At 40.1% G+C, this 22,200-nt stretch overlaps 1 protein-coding gene and 1 long non-coding RNA gene across 2 annotated transcripts in view; one reads left to right on the top strand and one right to left on the bottom strand.

Annotated features, from left to right (window-relative positions):
• LOC309379298 (von Willebrand factor D and EGF domain-containing protein-like) overlaps positions 1-17,575 on the top strand; it is a 195,746-nt gene extending 178,171 nt beyond the window's left edge. The window contains exons 28-30 of the mRNA XM_081928384.1: positions 1,336-1,431; positions 10,045-10,142; positions 15,914-17,575. Of these exons, the coding sequence (XP_081784510.1) occupies positions 1,336-1,431; positions 10,045-10,142; positions 15,914-15,928 (209 nt within the window). The 3' untranslated portion in view covers positions 15,929-17,575. The remainder of the gene's footprint in view (positions 1-1,335; positions 1,432-10,044; positions 10,143-15,913) is intronic.
• Positions 7,260-22,200, bottom strand: part of LOC309380397 — a 119,359-nt gene continuing 104,418 nt past the window's right edge. Inside the window, exons 3-5 of the long non-coding RNA XR_014172908.1 lie at positions 11,315-11,380; positions 10,028-10,129; positions 7,260-7,361 (exon numbers count right to left, since the gene is read on the bottom strand). This is a non-coding gene — a long non-coding RNA (uncharacterized lncRNA). The remainder of the gene's footprint in view (positions 7,362-10,027; positions 10,130-11,314; positions 11,381-22,200) is intronic.

Genomic DNA, 22,200 nt, shown 5'->3' with positions numbered 1-22,200 from the left:
TACTTAGAGATGCCAAGCATTGTGTCTGGGACCTTCTATATAAAGAGAAGATGCTCTACCATTGACCTATGCCCCTTCCTCAACTTAAGCTAATTGATTTCTATGCTCTGAGTATTACTTCATTGGTTATCACCCGTAGTCCAAGATCAAGGTAGCACCTCAAGAGGCAAGCCTATACTTGGTCTTTGTTGAATATTGAAGGGGATGGGGCTCAGACGTCCCACATAAGACAGTCAAGGGAAGGCAGCATCTCTTCAGACTTGAGGCCAAAGCCACCACACCACACAGTTCCAGGAGAAGAAGCACCCAGCAAGTAGGTGATAGTATGTTTAAATGCAGGGCAGCTTATAGTTAATGGTTGCTAGCTATTTTATATTGCAAGCATTTGTGTTGTTTCATTATATAAACTGTATTATTGATCAGTTGATTTCTAGTTTTTTTGTGTATCAGTTTAGAAAGCTACATTGAAAGGTGATGCAAAAACGTAACTAAATAATATAGTTAAAATGTGAAGCACATTAACAACCAGCTACTACTACAAGAAACTCATAAATTCCTACTATGGCTGGTCTCCCCCCTTGGCATGGTCTGCATGCTATTCATTCTGTCTTCCTCTCAACCCAGGAGTCCTTTTTCGTATTCAAGCTCATTCATGAGGCTGGGTCTGTGGGATCTGCTTGCACAAGTTTTTCCCTGACCTATGCCCCATGCCTTTAAGCAGATCGCGGATAGGACCCTGTGTACAGCCATGGCTACTTGCCTGATAGTGAATTCTTGATGATATCTCAGCCCAGATAAGGGGCAAAATCATTGGTTGCACAGAGGCAAGTTTCCATATAATCACCAGCACTGCTTACGTGAATATTGACTGGGAAATCCTATGCAATTGCGCTGGCCTGATTGATGCATGCAGATTGTTTACAGCAAAGATACTGCCCCTCAGCACCCTTTAAAGGGCACTGATCTGGTTAAAATCTCATTTAATACCCACAAGTTTAGTCTGAAATTAATGGATTACTCAGCTAATCACACCAATCAATCAATTAAGGCTTCAGGCCCTAATAGGAAATGAAATTTTAATGGCCAGGGAATCTGCCTTTGGAACAAATCCGTGATGAAACTAGCAGTCAGACTAACAGAGATTAAGGAGAACTTTCTAATCATGGAAATTTCAGAATGCTAATTGCCTCGTGAAGAATGCTCATTAAGCTCTTTTGAGATTCGACCATTTTGAAAATAATTGAGGGAAGCTAACACATGCCATTCACTTACGAACAATGGGGGCATCCTGCAGATCATCTCATTTGCCTCTTTTCACCTTTTTCTTCTGTTCAGCTGTTTGCTTGCCCAGCTGCTCAAATGGTGGGGAATGTATCGGACCTAATGTCTGCCAGTGCGCGGCAGGATGGGTGGGTCTCCTGTGCCAGATTCGTAAGTACTTGTCGCGCTTTGGTCATAGTTATGTTTTCTGTTTGCTTGCCTTTGCCCCTGGCCTGAAGAATATGGTATGCTTTCAGTTGGGAAAAGAAGCACGCTATTAATTAAAGTAACTGGAAAATGTGGTAAACAGCACAGACTTTGAAAATGCTAATAATGAGGAGAGTGGATTGATTTGTGGGAACCATGTTCATCTCAATCCATAGCTTCTCCAAACTATAGTTTTCCCATCTGCATATTTGGTGATGATCCCAGGGTAGGCTACAATGCAACTATGGTAAAGTAAAGGTAAAGGGACCCCTGACCATTAGGTCCAGTCATGACCGACTCTGGGGTTGTGGCGCTCATCTCGCTTTATTGGCTTCCAGGTCATGTGGCCAGCATGACTAAGCCACTTCTGGCGAACCAGAGCAGCGCATGGAAATGCCGTTTACCTTCCCGCTGGAGTGGTACCTATTTATCTACTTGCACTTTGACGTGCTTTCAAACTGCTAGGCTGGCAGGAGCAAGGACCGAGCAACGGGAGCTCACCGTGTCGCGGGGATTCAAACTGCCAACCTTTTGATCGGCAAGTCCTAGGCTCTGTGGTTTAACCCACAGCGCCACCCACGTCCCGCAATTATGGTAGACTATGGTAAAAACAACAACAACGCACACACACTAACATAATAATGTCATAACATTCTGCTGGATCAGGCCAATGGTCCATCTAGTTCAGCACCCTGTTCTTACTGTAGCCAATCAGATGGCTATGGAAAGGATGCAAGCAGGACCCAAGCACAAGAGCTCTCTCCCCTCTTGTAGTTTTCAGAAGCTGGTATTTAGAAACATACTGTGTCTAACAATGGAGGCAGAGCACAGCCAACCGGAATAGCAGCCACTGGTAGCTTTATCCTCCACTAACCCAAAACATTATTTAAAGTACAACTCATACTTTAACAGAGCAGTAGATTAATTACAGATATATGTGTAGCTGGCCAGGTAAATTCAATCCCTGGTTAAAGAGGCTGTTGCTTAAACGTTATGTCAGCACCAGTCACATTTCAGAATGGAGAGCATGAACTTTGAAATGTACGCAAACTATGATTGTAAAAACAAGAAATATCTGATTTATTTCATAATACTGAATTATTTGTTCCAAATTTAATACAACCCCCCCCCCCACAAGAAAAGGAATCCTAAGAAAGGATTGCACTGGAATCTTCAGTCCAAGCTGTGTCTTTCAATTTCTCTTCCCCCTGCCCTGCCCTTCAAATGCACACAATTAAATAGACCGTTTTTAGTCTTTGTTAGATCTGCAGAGCAAATGACAAAGCCTATACACACAAACTATCATTGCTGTGGGGGATGCAGCTTATCATATGCACATTTGCCCACAAATTTTGTTGTTTAGTCGTCTTAGTGCATGCCTTGGAAACGCTCACTTTCTTCTCAAAGCTTCTCCTTTTTTTATGTCCATGGTGTTTTCTTGGCAAAATACTGGAGTGGTTTGCCAGTTCCTTCTCCAGGTGCCCCAAAAATAGTGATGCTATATTCAGGAAGCTTACTCCCAGGTAAGCGTGCCTGCTCTTGCAGCTTTCATGGTATGACAGAAATCTTCTTGGTGGCTAAGTATAAATTGGAAAAGCACATTTCTTTCATCCTCAAACACTGTCTCTGTCTTTCTGTATAGAAGTCAAATTAAGTAAAACAAACTTGCAGTTTTTCATGTTGAACGGGTTGGGGGGGATGTAATCACCTTATCATTTCATGCATAAAGTACTTACATGGAGGAAATAATGAGCATCTATAGGGCTCCCCACCATAATGCTTCAGTTGAAAATAAATGGCAGATTGCTAATAGCAATACCAACACTTATGACCACCTGCTGGTTCCCCATGTTTTGATTCATTTTGCTTTAATGTTTCCTCCTGTTGTCTGACAGTATGCAGCATGCACACTTAAGAGAGAGAGAGAGAGAGCAAAATATTATTTTGGTTCCTCTATTAATTCTGCAAAAGTTCTAATCACAGCAAGTTGGCTTATCATGCTTTCTTATTCTGAAAACTGTTTTGTCCAATACGAGATCATTCAGTTTTTTAAAAATAGTTTTGAATAGGTGAAAGCCAAGCTAGCTATTTCACCTGATGTACTACTCTTTGAGCAGTGTAAATCATTTCACAGTGGGCACCACCAGTAAAGATCCTCACTTTGCATCTTTTATTTATTATTAAAAAGACTCCAAATATGACTATACAAAATTAAGAAAACTAAAACACTGAAGAAGAAAGAAGAAATATATGCTGGTCCAAATGTTCACTAAATGGGTACAGAGTGTTTAAAAATCTACAAATTAAAAATCATTTCTATTTAAGATTAAACAAGATGTTTTAAGATTCTATTTTATTGTTTTTATTTATTCACTTAAAGTAATAAATAACAGTAATCCTACTTTTCTTTATCCAAAGACAAAGCGAAACACACATTAAAAATCAATAAAATAATCATTTTACTTATGGAAGGTGAACCTCACAACAGAGCAGTATGCTAGCAGTACAAAGTATCAGGTTAAGAGGTAAATGCAGAGATGAAGCAGTCAGAGGCTTTCTGAAAGAGCCAAGTTTTTGCCAAATATCTAAAAGGATAAAAGTGCTGGATTCTGATGTACCTCTTTAGAAGGTTTTCCACAGAGTGGACACCAAGATTTCCTAATATATGTTCAATAAGCTTCTTATGGTAAAGGCTTCAAATGTTGAATAAAGTGTCCATACGGGGATACCTGACAAAAAAGACTGTTTAGTTGCTTAGATATTTAGCATCTACTCCATCACTTCTTAGTGCAACATTTACAAACCACACATGGTCCTATGGGCCACCAAGCCATGTGGACTGATTCAATGGGAGTTAAGGATTCCAGAACTTAAACCAGGAATTCCATGACCTAAGTATGGGATTCACTGTGGTGAGACAGTGAATGTGCAGTGTCTAGTAGGCTGTGTGTGAAATCAAGAGCCTTGGAGCCTTCTTCATGCATAGTGACCATTGGGAGTTGTATGCACATCAGCTTCTGTAACTGGCAAGCAGTATGAAGTATCTAGGTTTGCCAGGCTGGTATTCATCTTGGAAGCCTGGCCTTTGAGGCTTGCCTGGACAAGTGTTCAGATTATGGAGGTGGACATGTGGGAGCTCTTCATGTAATCCATTGATTCTTTCCAATGTCAGGTTAAGACCCTCCTCTTCTAAAATCAACAGCTACATCTTCCACTTGCTGCAGTTCACAGTTCATTTCCCAATTTCCAAAGAGGCTTTTTTTTTTTTAATGAAAGGGGTTTGGCACAGTGGTGGCTGACTTGACACTGCCATGGCTGTGTTGCCAGTAATGATTGCATTCCCTTTGGACTGGCAAATATCAGCACGGGGGTCCTCATTCGGTATGCAGCTGCTGAGGGCACTCATTCGCTGTGTCTGACACTGCAAACTGCTGTGTTTGGAAACATCCTAGGAATTAATTAGAAAAATGAATGAAGCTGAAATAATGGGGAAATCCTCTTCACTGACCTCCCTGTCATTTATGCTGGTTATCATCTGTTCTAATATAATATTATTGAACACACACTAGCTTTCTCATTTGCCCTTCAGGAACAGTTTCCTTCCATTCGCATGTCAAATCAGCAGCTTCATAATTTTATGAACCTTTTGCTGCCTCTATCACTTTTATACTCTTGCTTCCAGATTTTCTATTCCATTTATACAAGGAAGGTAACATTCTCAACAAAGGTTGTTATTTGCATGAAAATTACTGCTCTGTTCTTTTTAGCACACAGGGAAACTTTTTTTATATAGTATGGTGCATTTATTGATTATAATTTCAGCACAAACTTGGCTTATTAAACAGCACTCCTTGCCAAGACGATAGAGGATAATGCCTGTGTCATTGTTAGTGTTTAGTGGTTTGATGTTCCTTGTAAATGCATTTATGAAATATTCATTTAAACCCCAGCTATGTTATTATCTTCTGATTTCCATTCCAATTTTCTTCTGAAATTTTTAACTCTCCTTGCAATAATACATGGGGTAGAATGGGAGTGTGTTCTACTTGAGTACTGAATTATTATTATTTTTTGCTAGTTATTCTTCCCTTTAACATACTGTGCCCCATTAGCTCATTTAATTTCCTCACCTCATGTGCAAGATAGTTCTTTAATATCATGTAATGCCTATTGTTTTATTACATATTCTAGGCAGTGGAGTTTCTCCTGGTCCATTTTTGTGCATCCAGTGTCTTACATCTCAGAATTCTATTACATTACTTCTGTAATACGATAAACAGCTCCGCTCCCTGTAAGCATATAATTCTATACAACCAGGTTGACATATTCCATCTGGCATAGAGCTTCTGTATCCCTTAGAACTCTTAAATGGACTGGTGATTTATTTTCCCTGTTATTGCATCACTGCAGTGGTCCAAGTTGCACCTGTGGTCTTCTGCCTTTCTCTGAGCTCTTAAGAAACAGAAGGCTTATCGCAGGTGCAAGGTATCCATCTGTGTACAAACCAGCAAATTCTAATCAGAGCTCAAGAAATGCTGTATGAGACCAAACGTTTATGTAGTCTATCATTCTGGCTACAAGAGTAACCAGCCATATGCTGCTGGAAAATGTACAAGTTCAGGTGTGGTGGGGAAAGGCTTTCTTATCTCTGTGTGAACAAAAATTCTATTTTTAGCAACAGTCTTTTATACTGCTGATGTTCATGTTAAGGGGTAACAGGGACCCCTGACCATTATGTCCAGTCGTGGCCAACTCTGGGGTTGCGGCGCTCATCTCGCTTTGCCAAGGGAGCTGGCGTACAGTTTCCGGGTCATGTGGCCGGCATGACTAAGCCGCTTCTGGCGAACCAGAGCAGCACACAGAAACACCATTTACCTTCCCGCCAGAGCGGTACCTATTTATCTACCTGCACTTTGACTTGCTTTCGAACTGCTAGTTGGGCAGGAGTAGGGAACGAGCAACGGGAGCTCACCCTGTTGCAGGGATTCGAACCTCCGACCTTCTGATTGGCAAGTCCTAGGCTCTGTGGTTTAACCCACAGTGCCACCCGCATGTACAGTAGCATAATGACTAGGAATCAACTGTCTATGGAGTTAGTTCCATGCACCAAAGGCAGCTTGAGACTTGCATTTCTCAGGTAGAAACTTATGCTGCACGACAAACTATGTTGGAGCTGAGAGGATGTTGAAAAGCAGTTTGTGATAGGGCACTAGGTTCAGCTGTCCAAGGAAGAAAGTAATGAAAGCTCCTACATGACCTAAAGCAATTCTTTGAATTCCAGACAATGATCATCGCAGGATAGGTAGTGATAGCTAGCAGAGTAGGACTGATATATGGATATATGGATAAGAATAATGCCATCTTGGCCAAGCAACTTACATGGGTGTGTAATATTTTCCTCTGCCCTGCTCATTTGGATGAGAACTGCAAATACGCCTCAGTTCCGCATAACAGTGGCTTGTGCAGTTGTTCCCTGGAAGGCTACCTCTGGTTCATGACACATTCTGGTAGTGACCTTGAATTCCACTTTTCCTATTCAGTGGCACACAATGGTAGAAGTTACAGATAGGTAGCCGTGTTGGTCTGCCATAGTCAAAACAAAAAAAGTCCTTCCAGTAGCACCTTAAAGACCAACTAAGTTAGTTCTTTGTATGAGCTTTTGTGTGCATGCACACTTCTTCAGATACCACTTCTTCAGATATCTGAAGAAGTGTGCATGCACACAAAAGCTCATACAAAGAACTAACTTAGTTGGTCTTTAAGGTGCTACTGGAAGGACTTTTTTTGTTTTGACAATGGTAGAAGTTGGTCACCTTTCAGCAGTAGCGGTTGGTTCTGGTGGTACAGGTAGGGTATCTCTGCTCACCTGCCTTCTGAGGTATCACTGCCAATTCCTGAAAGGGAGGGGGAGGAGACATGGGGAATATAGCTCAAATTTAGTGCTCATTTCCACGTTATTTGCTTCCAGAAAAGAGCTTACCTGCAAATAACATAGAAATTAGTGCTAAACTTGCACTGTATTGCACTGTATTTCCAGACATGGTTTTTACATTGTGTGAAAACTCAACTATCATGTGGAAATTAACAGATAAAAAAGGTTGGAGAAAGGGAAAAAACTGGTATGTGAATACAGATCCAGTAACAAATCTATAACTTTATTGTACCACACAATTTAAGAGACAGAGAGATACTGTATTTTGCTAGTGACTTCTGGTATCTTTGCCTCACAGACAGGCAATTCAAATAACATTGTATCAAAACAACATTGGCTATAATCAGTATAAGTTCGCTGCTAGGAAAGATTTTGTTGTTTAAAAAGAAATTACAGAAATTTCAGCTCCTGAGATCTAATTAAAATAATAACATGACATGTGTGTTCTTGGACTAGTGCCTTATGAATTGGCTGTTCTCTTTTTTCTCTGCCAAAACAATGTCATAGGAGCACACACTGCTAATTAGGAGAGGAAAAAACTGGCTTGAAATCAGCAGCCCTGTTGCCTTAACTTTTATGAAGGTGGGAAACATAGCTGGGTTTTAGCGGAATACCACTCAAACAGAAGCAGGGGTCAGTCACACAAGTGATATGATGCATAACTTTAATGAACTGATATATCTTTTAGAATCATAAAATAGCTTGCCAGCATTAGAAAATAAATTATATGTCCAGACAAGCTTGAAATGGTGAACTATATTACTTATAAACACTTCATAATCCTGTTTATTTATTTTTACAAAGTGGTGATATTTCAAAAGGTTATTTATCACATTAGACTAGATGAACTAAAGCAAACTCATTTCATCCTGTATAGAAGGTGGATTGTATGCTGCAGTGCTCTTTCCTAATCATCTGTCTATAGAATTCAGAGGATTATGCAGATAGTTTACAGATTTGTGTGCCAGGGGTATAACCCAATCTAATCCATATTTGCTTGTGATCTTCTATCCAAACATGGCCCATCAGCCATTGATTGTCATTTTCTTCTTGACAGAAGGGGGAGTCTGCAATCTAGGTGGGTGTGATGCAGTAATACTTGAGAGGTCATTCTAGGACTTTGGGCCTTCTTGCCTCATTGCTCTAATGCAGGCATGTCCAACTCCCAAGAGTCTGTGAATTACTCCCACTAGCAGTGATCTACCCATTGGATTAACCAAAGTTGTTGAGCTTTGCTTGCCATCTATATGTTGTTATGATTTAGGAAATGGAAGAGATTAAGCATTAGCCTGTGTATAATGAGTGGGGCACTCCTTTGTTCATCTCATCAGAAGGTGATTTCACACCTTGTTAGACCTTGCAGGCTAACATTTACAAGCAAAACTGAGACTTTTGAGCCAATGTGATTGTGAAGGACCTTGACATGGAGGTGAGCTGATACTTTCTGGCAACATGGCAGGCTGATGAGGCACAGTGTTTAAGCTAGAAAAACCAAGGTGTTTCAGAGTCCCATTGAAAAAGTTCTGGAGTTAAGCATAGAATGAAGTGCTTAATTTCCACTGATACTACTAATGGGATTTAGGTGAGCCCAGTTTTTCATGGATCACAGCTGCTGTAGTTGCAGGGGCATGGTTCAGATTTGCAATACGGGGCCATTGTCATCATCTGCATAATCTATATTAATGGGTTTTGAAATTCCTCTTCCATTGTAAGGTAATGTATTATAAACAGAAGTCGTTGTTAGTTCTTCAAGGTAGGTTATCTTAAAGTGTGTGTGTGTTATTTTGTTGGAACTGAAAAGGTCACTCTGGGCCCATTCACCAATGGAACTCAAGCCCCATACTTACATATTTATTAAAGAGGAGAAATTAGAGTCTTCTGCCTTTCTCTGTTAGTTCAAGATAATAGGCAAGGACAATGAGAAGCAAGCATGTAATGGCTTTGGAATGAAGAGCTCCCATTCAAGGAAGTTATTGTTCTCTCTCCTTAATAAAAAGTTATTATAGGAGCAGAATCATTAGTCACTCAGACCTTGCTTTACAGTTGGCTAACTCATGCAGAGAACTGCTCGTGCAAGTAATCCACTCACGTGAACAGTGCAATGTTAGAAGAGCGTTTTGTTATGAGATTGCCCCTTCTTTTCAGTGAATGGCATTCGCATGTCATCAGAACAAAGGACTACAATCTTAAAGGGGTTCAGTTTTTTATGCCCACACAAACAGACCACTCTAAAAAGTTATGTACAGATTTAGTATGTTAATAGGTTTTTGGAGCCTCTTCACAAAACTCTTCCAGACCATGGCAGCTGCTGTTCTTGGATCAGGCTGCCTGACTCTGGGCTGGTGATATGAAAACCAACATCACTGGATGAACACAGCATGGATTGGTGGCTTTTACCATCCAGTTCCAAATGCCTGAAATTCGAAAGGTGCAATCAAGCCCCCGAATCTGATCCACACTGAGTTAGCATGTGGATGACTTCTGAGGGTTGAAAGAACTGTGACATGGGGGTGGGGTGCGGGAACTACTTCACAACTGAATCTGATGCAACTGAAGGAAATCTGATGCAAAATCTGATGTAACTGAATAGTTTAATATAATTGCTGTTTAAATAGAAATGATACTTACAAGTTCTTTTGTTGCAGCTGTTTGCGAGCCGAAATGCCAGTTTGGAGGGAGATGTGTCAAGCCAAATATTTGTGCCTGTAGAAGTGGGCATGGTGGTTCAAACTGTGGAAAGAAGGTACAGTCGTATTTCTGTAATGTTGATCCCCTACTCATAACATGGGCAAAGAACTATTGCAGAACGAACAAAACATTTTGGATGGTATCCAGCATTGTAGTTCCATTAGCATGAGGATTTATGTGTGTGCAATGGCACACACACCTCAGCTTCCACAGATCTGCTGTGAAGGATTTGGGGAAACCCTGGAACAGATTTAGGGTGTGCACAGGGAGGGGAGGGGGGCATTCCACTGTTCATCCAGAAGTCTTTGCACTAGCAGAACTACTTCCCTGGATACTGCCCTTCATGTTTCCCTACATGTTTTTTCTTCTTAATATTTTTTATTTTAACCAGTCAGGCTTTGTGTGCCTTTTTCAATAACATGAAATCTCCTGAATCAAGCTTGACTATACGTTCAGCATCAGGGCAGAGAATCATAGTGTTTTCTACTATGTTTGGATAATGTAGTACGATACACTATGACAGCCTTTTCACATTCAATATTCTGGAACTGAAGTCACATCTTTAAACTCAGAATTACAGTTATTGATGCATTTCATTGACAGTGACATTCTCCCAGGAAAATAAAACTTCTATATTGACATTGGCATGCAGCAGATGCAGATAAGATGAAGCAAGACTCATTGTAATTTTCAGACTGCACAAAAACTATTTAAACTGGTCAACTGTAGCCAGCGGGGAAAATATACCTTGCATTTTCTGAAGTGCTCTATTTTATATCCTATTTTGACACCCTAGATTTCAGTGAGATAAACTGAAGCGATTGATTGTCTGTGTGTGTTTAAATTCAAAAGTTTTTATATATAGTTTTTTTCATGGTACAGTGAGAACTGACCTTTCTGTTATATCAAAACCAAAATTATCAGGTTTGTTTTCGAAACCATTGCTATGATTGCAAATGTGCAGTATGAGATCTGTCAGTTCACAAATGAAGTGGAACTGTGCTGTACTTTGTATAAAATATCAAATCAAATGCTGAGCATCCATTTTTCCTATCAGTGAACCATTGCACAGTAAATAGAATTTGGAGAAGCTTTAGCAGAAGCTTTAGAATATGAGAAATGCCATGCTACTGGGTCACTGCAGTGGTCACTAGCTCAGTTTATCTTGTCATCAACAGAAGTCAGTTCCAGAAAGAAGATTACAGCCCATTCCTAAGCATAGCTTACTTTGAACAAAGTCCAGCTGAATTTCAGTGAGATTATCTTCCTCGTAAGCATGTTCAGGATTGGCATCTAAAATGAAAAGTAAAAATAGCAGCAGGTATTATAATCCACCTAAATCCTAATATTAATGCTAGCTTCTGACCACTTGGGATTTAGCAGTTTGTCACATAGACAAAAACTCTGTGTTCAATGCCCTGATCAGGCATTTTATTCCCAAGTTCATCCAGCGTGAGAGGAGGCATTGGTGAAGCCACACTTTCAACATGGCTGTCTGCAAGGAGGGCCTTTTTGCTTACAAATGTATGTGTGAAAGCTTCCATCTGACCTGGAACCCTTGTATGTAACTGTAATGGTCAAAGGCTTCCTCCCTGCAGACATTCACACTGTATCTGTAGATGCTAGAGGGTGGGACTAATTGGTATAACACCAGTTCCCAGTTCATGTGTTGGATAAATTTGTGAGGAAACAAAATTCAGCACCTTGGTCATGCACTTTTGAGACAAGGAGCAAGTAGGTAACATATATCTTTGAATTGTTCAACGCTTTCTAAATCCAGCTGCAATTAGATGCAATTTATATTCACCTTCACATAGAAAGTACATTGAACTTGATGATTTCTCAGTAAATCTGTTTAAGATTATGCTCCTAAAATGCTCTTTGAAAGCAATGGGACTTAAGTGATCAGCAACTTGTTCTTTGCTTTGATGACATTTGGTCATAACTAATTTTAGCTGTATCGGAGCCATTGTTTATACAGTTCTTGCAATAATAGAATACTATTAGGTTCAAAAAAGACTACACAAATAGAGGCCTGTCTTTATGTTGTGTTATATTTTTCTTATAAGTCTCAGAAAAAAAACATCTAGATGTGATAGGGGAAGCAAGCAAGTTCTCTTTAAAACAAGGTTTTGACTGAGCTTCCCTGGAATTCTGGCTTCTGAAACACTTGATTTTTTGAAACACCCCTTCAACCTGGGTCAGAAAGCAGAGCCAAAGGTCTAGACAGGGGTGGGGAACCTGTGACCCTTCATCAGCTGCTGTTGGACTACAACTCCTAAAACCATCAGCCATTGGCCAACCAACCACATTTCTGATCTAATTTATCTCCTTTATGTACCAACCCTACCTAGTCAGAACTTGATTTTAGTACTTCATTGTTTACTTTACTTTTCTCTTTCTCTCTCCTTCTCTTGATATCTTTTAGCAAGGGACATGGTCAATTACAAGTTGAGTGTGAGGAATTTCATATTACCCCCACAGCCAAGCCTTGTAATCACTGCCTGGCAGTGGAACAGAAGAGCCCATGGAAAACACCAAGACTCTTCCCAACTCTCTCTCCCACCACCAAATGGCAGGGATAAAGCATAATAACAACCTGCCTTCATCTAGGCCTTTCCTTCCAGGCTGCAAACACAGCATGACCCTGGAGTGCCTGACAATAGTGCAGTCATGAGCTCTTGTCTCCTCTCTTAGCTTCCTTCCCTAAGGGGGCAGTATTTAAATGACATGCGACTACACAGCCTTGGAGCACACCCTGGGATGGTGGAGAGCCTAGCATGAGATTCAGCATGACGCCATCTTAGTAGAGTATGTCCATTATCTCAATCCTCATAATGCCTGTCCACCACCAAAGGCAAGGTTTCTTTGTTTTTGTTTTTGTAGAAGAGAATGTGACCCTAAGAATATCTGTTTCCCTTCCCTCAATGAAGAGAGACTCACCAAGAATTTGACTTGATTCAATTGCTTCATGTCATTAAGGAGGTAGAAAATGTGAAGCCTGACAGAGTAGAAAATGTTTCATATACCACTGGTGAAATTCCTGCTTGTTGCTAATTGATGGCATGGAATAATTTCATATTCAGTTTGAGGGGGGTATTTCCAGAAGCCTATCTTTGAGAGATAGTTAAGGAGTCATGGAGTTGTCCTAGCCTTCTGCTTTTGTTCAGTTTAAGTTAGTTAAAGTTAGCGCTGCTGCATTGGTATTGCTCATTCCTTTGCAGTTTTTGGATCGAATGGGGTACAGGTGTTCAACTCCTTCAATCTGGATTAGAAAAGCAGAGAGCCCCCACAATGGGAAATAGCCAATCTAGAGTTTTGGCCCTGACTTCTGTCCGAAGAGGGAGGAAATTTCCCAAAGGATTTATAATGGCCTCCAGAAAGCAGGGCTGAATGGGAATTTGTGGCAAGAAATGTTCTTTTTACACTGAATTGGCTGAAGGACAAGGGCATGTGTAATTGCATCTTGGCACCTAAGTGAATCCCTGTCCCTCTTCTCATTTTAGCCTAGAAAGGGAAAAGTAATCACTGGATAGACAGGTTAGAAGATTGACTTCCTTCGCCTGAAACAAACCTCTGGTTTCATTGTCCAGTTAGTAGCACTAAAACATACACACACACAAACACAGTGTTTAGGTCTCTGCCAAATACTGGCTAATAAACTACAGGAGACAGGGATGATGAAAAAAATTAGTTCACATTTTAATGAGAAGCTACCTAATTTGCACTTCCCAAAATTATATGTATGCACTGGAATGCAACTATTCTTCAACGTTTTCACTTATCTGAAAATTGCAATACAGTTCTCTAACTGAATAATGTATTTAGGAAAAGTGTGCATAAAAATGTATATATTAGTAAATATAACACAAAAATGCAGTATGGCTTTTGAAATGTGTGCATTAGAGAAATGCACACTAATATGATGATGGTGTGTCAAACTGAGCCAAAGACTAGAAAAATGAGAAGCTGAGAAATACCAAAATGGACAACTTCATCCATCCTAGAGAAAGAAGGATGGCTTGCCTCAGTTATTCAATTGTTAGGGCAGAAGTGTCATTTTTATTTTTAACATTTTATGTAAGTTTCATTTTTTCATGAAAGAAGGGGAGGGTTCTATAAAACTCTTATTTCTTTGCTTTCCTTTGCCCCCCCTTCACATATTTCCATTTGATGAGATATTGAATTACATATTACAGACATGACAATGTGTGGCAGTGGTACTAGGATATATGTTGGAGGATAAAGAATTTGTAATAGTATGCCAAACTGCAGTCCTTGCAAGATTCTGACAATTTAGCAATTTTGAGGTAAACATGAGGACAAATGCCCTTGCTAGCTTCTAAAAATCAAAACCGACAGACAGAAAGACTTGCTCATGAAAGAAGAAGAAAACGCTAACAAGCTAAGAACATAGCTGTTTTGTGGGTAATAATACTGCTTTTGCAATCATTAGCAAAAAGTCAGATGGAATACAGAAATCTAATCAAACACAACTGATTTATGGACTGTTTGTACCTGGATGCTTTCTTGAAATTTGCAGCACTTTGCAGCTTAAGGTAGACATTCTACAAAGCCATGTATGAGCTTTTATGTTCTCTCACATTCTTCTCTAGAAAATGTATTGGGCCAAAACCAATGTAAGAGTTGCACTGGCAGCAGTAAGTCCAGTTTACTCACTAGGTGGCCTTTGGCAAGCCTATCTGCCTCCCTCCCTCCCTCCCTCTCTTTCTCCACATCAGCTCTGAGTTTTAGTTGGGCACCGACTCCCATTAGTCTCCATTCCGTCATGGGACAGGATGATGGAATTGCAGTTAGACAACATCCGGTGAATATCCCTGCTTTACAGAATTATTGTAAGAATTATAACTAGATAATGTATGTGTAGCATGTTGAATGCTTGAAAATCACATACAAACATTAAGTGTTCTTTATATTAAATATTTAATATGAATATTTAATATTCTTTATATTAAATCACAGGAAAACAATTTGCACCATCAAATATTATATATCCAGGTTTGATACCAAAATACTACACTTGATAGTATCAAATATGGAGTATATGTGTGTCATGTCAGATGCAGAGAGATCCAGCAGTCCTCTTCTCTTAGACATGAATAATCCTCCAACTCTTTTGTCCTGCACATTTCTAGGTCTCTTGTAGTCTTGCAAGACAAAAGCTCTTTCTGTCACCTAATATCATGTTTGGGGGACTGAGAAGATTTACTTCCACCCTTAAACTAAGATGCTTTTTACTGACAAACCTTCACAGCGTAGAAATGGGCTGAGCACATTCAAACTCATATAGGCAAGGTGTCAACAGTCTCACTGTGTCATATGGAAAATAGCAAATTGGTTTTGTAGACACTCCTGCTTTAGAGGAAAGAAATTTAATTCCAGCTTCAGAACTGTCAACCCCACTGCAAATAACAGAGTCAAAGCCAAACCATTTCAGCAATATAGTTATTTTCCTCTGTTGGAATGATGGAGGAGAAATCAGCCGTTGCTACATGATACCCTCGTGGGTGCGTGTTTTGGAAGCAGATCTGTCACATTGTTCCACAATAAAGACAACCACTCCAGGTGAAATTATTGGACAATTATAACACTTGTTAGTTGCCTGCTTGGATCAAATTCTGAAATGTGGGGTAGTTGCAGTGTGGTCATAATTAAAGAGAAAAAAGGGGGGTTAAGAAAAAAACCAGACAGAAGCCATGCTATTACTACATTAGAATATTTCATACTTGTTTTGTGACAATGTGGGTGTAGGCCTGTTTGTCACCTAATCCCTTCAGCAGCTGAATCCTCATTTCTGTTTCACAGCTCCCCATAGGATGAAGAAAACAGCAGAAGGACAATGAAGACATTCATTTTGATGCTGAAATGCTAAGACTCCCTCCTTTCTTTTAGAGTTGGCAGACAATGCACTATAGAAACATGGCTAAATTTCTCCCTCCTGCCTCCACTCATGGCAAGCATTAAGTCATGTTGAGAAATTACTGATTCCAGAACATACTCGAACAGCTTTAGCTAGTTGCCTGTGTCACATTAGGTGACACCATTCTCAATCTCAATATATATATATATATATTGCAGCATAGTGCCAATACCTCAGTTACTCACTGACTGCAAGTGCCTATTTCAACTGTGACTTGCAGAGTGTTTTAGAAAGGCTGTTGCTTTCTGCTACCTTTGGGTTCTATAGAGAAGCCAACATTGAGGATTTTGGGGTGTACCCTAATCCATTTTTCTTGTTCTTCTTGTTTGCTCTGGCCTGCATTGCACACTTTCTGAATTCCAGTTTTACCTGTAAAATTTCTACAATTAACTCCAGAACAAGAGCATGCACCAATTCTCTTCAGTTTTACAAAAGAAAGCAGGTGAGATTGAAGTGAGTAGGAGACACACATGTAGGCCCCATCTCCAGTATCCCCACATACACCAGTGGGGAGGGATGGGGAAGAAATTCAAATCACTTTGCATTTAAAACCGACTCCACCAAATTCACATTTTCGAAAACTATATGGGACCTGAAGCACAGGTACCCTTAAAATTCACACTTATCTGAACTTTGCAATGCAGTTCTCCTACCAAACAATGTTTACAAAAATGCATATTTTAGGAGAAAGTGTGCAAAAAGTGAAGCTTTTCATGAAAATAACATACAAAAGTGCATTATAGCGGGAAATCGCTTGCTAAAAAAAATGTACATTAAGTCAAAACTGCATGTGGAAAGATGTTTATTAGGAGAACTTTGCACTAAGATGCTGATGAATTCTCACAAAGAATTTTTGGTAAGGAAATCACAAATGGCTGTGCAGAACTGAATTTAAGATTTGACAAATGAGAAACTGAGATAATCAAAACTGACAGACTCTTCCATTCCCACCAGTAAGGAATGTGGCTGGAATCCTCTCTGCAATTAAATTCTCTAAACTATCAGGGTTCTTGGATGATCGGAGCAGCCTAACCACATTTAACTGAATGTAGTTGGAATCTCCCTGCAGACCACGGTTAAAAGGAAAGGGGTTGGGACCGTGTAGTTTCCATTGCTCCCTGCAGAGTTTGAGTCCTCACACGTTCTGAAGAATGCTTGAATATGGCTGCAGATTATCTCTGCTCAGTTCCATCAGTTGCTTTTCCACACATAAAACATATATTATCAATATGCAGGTGTGCAATGATAAAACACTACCAAAAAAGAGCAGTCTTTATTTGAGCATATGTATGCTTGCAACTCCCCCCCCCCCCTGCACTGTTTTACTGAGGCACAGGGATTGGTATGTCTGTGGCTTCATTCAGGTATTTACCTGAACCCACACAGGCTTAAACCAAGGATAGTGATGGGGTGTACCTGCTATTGCAGGAGGTTTGTAAGCACATTCCACTGAATGTCAAATACATGATGATCTAAAGAGAGACCTGCATCCCTTGGGACATTGGAGTGAGTGGAGCCTGTGTGTACAGATTAAACCCATGTGAATTCAGGCTTTTTTTGCTGTGTTTTATCAATGGCGCACATGCACAATAGCAATACCAAGGGAGAAAACAAATATGAAGGAACTGAAAGCAGGGGCAAACTAAGTTCAGCGTGGACTCAATTTAAATATAAAAGAACCCCCACATTGTCTTGGACTGTAAACTTTCTTGCTTGGCATGGGTGCAGTGCTGGCCTGGTGGAGCAATCTCCCCTCTCTTCCTCCCTGCACTGTTCTGTGGGCTCTCCTAATCCCCCTGAGTCAATTTTGGGAGGCACGGGGGGGGGGGGGAGTTGCGCTAGCAGAAGTCCTTGCATGGGCTTACACTAATAGGAGTCGTTAGTTGAATCTGGCCAGTGTGTTTTGGAGCAGTCACAAATAGAACCATAATGTGTGAACAATGCTTTTCATGAGTAACCTCACAAGAGCAGCTTCTATGAATGCAGCAGTGTGCTGTTTAATCACAAGTGATCTATGGAACTGATGCCAAGATGCTGTGGCATTTTTGTGATAGGCTGGGTTGCTTCACACCAGCTGAGTAGACATTCCAACTGTGCTTTGGATCACAAGATACAGAATCTTTGCAGAAAATGGATGAGAATGTGTCCTTTTAATGCTAAGAAATTTATAATGATTAATGCAGATTATTTTCTACTTAAAGTGTTTCAGTTCCTGTAGCTGTTAAGTATATTTCTTTGTATATTGCCACCTGCCTTTTCAATATGCGAACAATGTTTGTTTTGTACTACTTTTGCAAAGACTAAAATGTTTTATGTAATTGTACTCTTTTCTTTGAATAAATATTATTTTTGTCCCTCAACTTGCCTCCCCACCCCAGTTCTTTCTTTGTTCTCTTCTATTTTCATGAATTCTTGTCATCTCTACAAAATTGTGCAGAGGGAAATATGAAACACAAAGGAACTCATGGCACCAGCATATTAGAGAATGTTATTCTAGATAAATCTGTGATGTGCACATAGAAATACAATTGTTATTCTAGCCTCACTGACCTCCCATCCATGCTACATGAAGAGAGGACCTTTTACCGAAGGAGTATTCGGTAAAAACCCACACTTCTGTGGGTTGTCCAAAACTGGGAGATGGTGAGTTTGGAACTGAGTTTGAAACTCCAATTCAACGCTTCCAGGAAGGCACTAGAGCAGAAGGTTGGCAACAGATGAGTGTTGCAAGATTAAATTGATGGTAGCAATTATGTCTTTCTTCAACTACAGGGAGAATCAATAAAAAAGAAGCTATATTACCTTGCTTCCATTATGCCCATGATGGGCAGTGTTGATGAATAGGAAGTCCTTGCCAAGCTTGGATTTGGGACCTAAAGTAGATTTCATTCCCACAGTACATCTCACTAGTTAAGTTAATGTGCCTCATTGTTTGTATTTTAATATAGCAAAATTTAATCTCTGCTGGAGATGGGCTGGACAGAGAGAGATCATAAAGGAAGGATGGGAGAGACTGCCAAGGAACAGGCCAAACATTGACTTCCAAACTTATAGAAGCTTGTAATGTACTGATGGCGCTGCACAAATATGCCTTATTGCTCTTGGGAAGCTGTAGTTCACGCCACCACCTTTGGCAGAGAAAAAACTTGGAAAGTCAAGCACACACATTCACCTCTGCCAATAAAACACAAGGTTAAAGCAGGTTTTAGATCTTGATGAGGGATGGTAACTCCCCAACGTGACTGCTAGAAGCAGTTAAGAGAAATCACCCAAACAGACAAAAGATACCAGCAGAATGCTGCAAGGTCTGATGGTCTGGTTACATAGCTCAGAGCAACCACTGAGCTATGTGTGAGTAGCATCAAAAAAACTTCAGTGTATGTGTCCACTGTGCAGAATCTGTGTTGCTTATGTACAGTGGTACCTCGGGTTACAGACTCTTCAGCTTACAGATTCCGAAAACCCAGAAATAGTACCTCGGGTTAAGAACTTTGCTTCAGGATGAGAACAGAAATCGTGCAGCGGTGGTGCAGCAGCAGCAGGAGGCCCCATTAGCTAAAGTGGTGTTTCAGGTTACGAACAGTTTCAGGTTAAGAACGGACCTCCAAAACGAATTAAGTTCTTAACCCGAGGTACCACTGTACCTAAAAGCCTGACTGTGCATATTGGTACACGGCCCTTTCTTCTTTAAGTAGAATATTACTATACTTCACTGTTCTTATCATATATCCTTACAACAACCTTCTGTGACAGTTGGAAATAACTACAGCTATGCCAATGTTTTCACTGAAAGCTTCAAAGGGGATGGTGTTCTGCAGTTGGGATACCACCACAGAAAATGCCCTATCACATGCGACGCCACCAGTCTGTGCCTTGAGACCCCAGGTTCTGCTTCTCTTCTGTATAATAAAACGGGGGGGGGGCTGATTTTCAGGAGAGAGGCAGCAGAGGAGACAAGACATTCTTTTCCCACCTACTGCTTTCTTTCCAGAATAGCCCTTGCCTCAAGCTGCTTTTGTAAGCTGCAATCCCGTACCTGTACACTGGACAGAACCATGGGTTTGGGGTTCCAGTAGGGAACAGGGAGGCATGGGAGAAAAGTTGTTGAAACGGGAAGGTCTTGGTACCCTTTCCTATTACTGCCACTTCTCCCTTTAAAATAATTCGCCCTTCACTATGTTTCAGAGGAAAAACAGATTTGAGGACATAAACTAGTGTTGGGATTTTCTTTTCTGGGCCAGGATTTCAAAGCTGAACATACGTAACCAAAGATTGTTGCTGGATTAAAAAAAAAAAAACCCAGCTTCACAGCTCTACATATCTAAGAAAGGACATATCTAGGCATATAGACTGCATCTCAGTGTTGAGACTGTCAGCAGTGACATATCTTTTGTACACTTATCATTATATTCCTCCTGCAGATGCCCTTTTGCTGTGAAAACCTCCTGCCCTCTTCTCCATTTGCTTATCATTTTCACCTCAGGTCTATTATATCCAGATTAGGCAGTAAGCAATTCTTTTAGCCTTTGGAGCTGTAAATAAATGATACCTATGCTGAAAATATTTTATATTACATCTCAGCAATACTTTACAGCAATTCCCAAAATAACGCAACAATATATAATACGCCTTAGATTTTTCTGATTTAGCCGTGTGAAAATGCTGAATTATTATTATCAGCTGGTGCCATTTTAATCTTGGTGAAGAATGGATCTAACTATCTTCATTGCTTATTCTATGTTGCCCATATATTCAAAAGTCTGATGGTCCAACTATGTACAAACCTCTTTCTTCTTTAGATATAATAATGCTATGTTTTACTGTCCTTCTCATATACCCTCACAAAAGCCAAATGCAGTTGATCTTTACCCTCAATGAACTTCATGACAGAGTAACATTTTCAATGAGCATAGCTAGCTATAGTTTATTTTTCTTTAAAACCCACACAGAAATGTGTACAAGGATACCAGCTTTCCCTCAACTAATGTTTTATTTAAAACACCACATGTATATATTTGGAAGCCAATGCAAACCACACTACTATGAATATAAATTAACTCCTGAGACGGTGAGAACAGATCATCAAGTAAAGCAGAAGGAAATAGCGACAAAAGCATTGCATGGAGGTGTTAATAGAACATTTTGACTCCATGACAAGAGAACAAAAATGGAATTAGGTGTGGCACAACTGCAACAAAATTAGCCATGGTCACTTGCATTGTAGTACCTGAAAACAAAAAGAGAGAGAGGGAGCAAGCAAGGAAGAGACTTTTGATATCATATATTCCAGAAGGTAAAGAACCAAACTATCCAAGAGAGTTTCTGAGAAATGCATAAAAGCCAACATCAGGGAGGGAAACAACTTCCATATTTCACATGAAAGTCATAAGAATGCAACCAAGCGAATGGAAATTTACATTAGAATAAATCATTGTTCATAATTGCCATGTAATTGAAGCCTTTCACAAATTCAGAATGTGCAATACAAAGGACATGTCCTCCCTGGAGAAAGAGCTAGGAATTCAAATCAAGCATCTGGATGTTGCAAAACTAAATGAACAATGCAACAAGGAAATGATCTATGGACACACTTGGAAAAGAAATCTTCCTTCTTATCTGCATTGAAAAGTATAACCTGGGAAGCAACAGTCCAGTCCAGAGAACTAATCTTGCTCTAACACCTGCAGTGGTAAGAAGGTTAATCCAGTCATCATGGCCATTCAGTATTTGGCTTCCTGCTTAAAACCTACTCCACTGGGTCCACTGAAAACTAAGCTGCAGGATAATATAATGAAAAGATAATAAATTTGGGCTTAATTCAAACACAAGACCTACCAAACAGCTTCTGCCTCTTTGTCAGTTCCCCACCTGAATTTGCCAGGAAATTCGCTTATCTCAGAGCCAAACTAATGGATATTTCTTTATTGAGGGCAGCTCAGCTCTGTTTAGCACAAAAGAAGCGAACATCAGGGAAATGGTTGGTGGACTATTGCTTCCAAATGGACTACCACTCCCATTATCCTTGACCACCATGTTGGTAGCTATCACTTACTGCTTTCTCCACAGCTAGTTTTATAACCTCCATGTCTTCTCTTACTTGCCTTTTCTCTAAACTAAAAAGGCCCAGATGTTGTAGTACTTCTTTATTTGGTCTACCCCTTTGATCATTCTG

Source organism: Podarcis melisellensis, assembly GCF_964234715.1.
Source record: "Podarcis melisellensis genome assembly, chromosome: 1".
NCBI classification, from domain to species: domain Eukaryota; kingdom Metazoa; phylum Chordata; class Lepidosauria; order Squamata; family Lacertidae; genus Podarcis; species Podarcis melisellensis.
The sequence above is the reverse complement of the archived record's forward strand: the minus strand, read 5'-3'. Positions and strand labels throughout refer to the sequence as shown.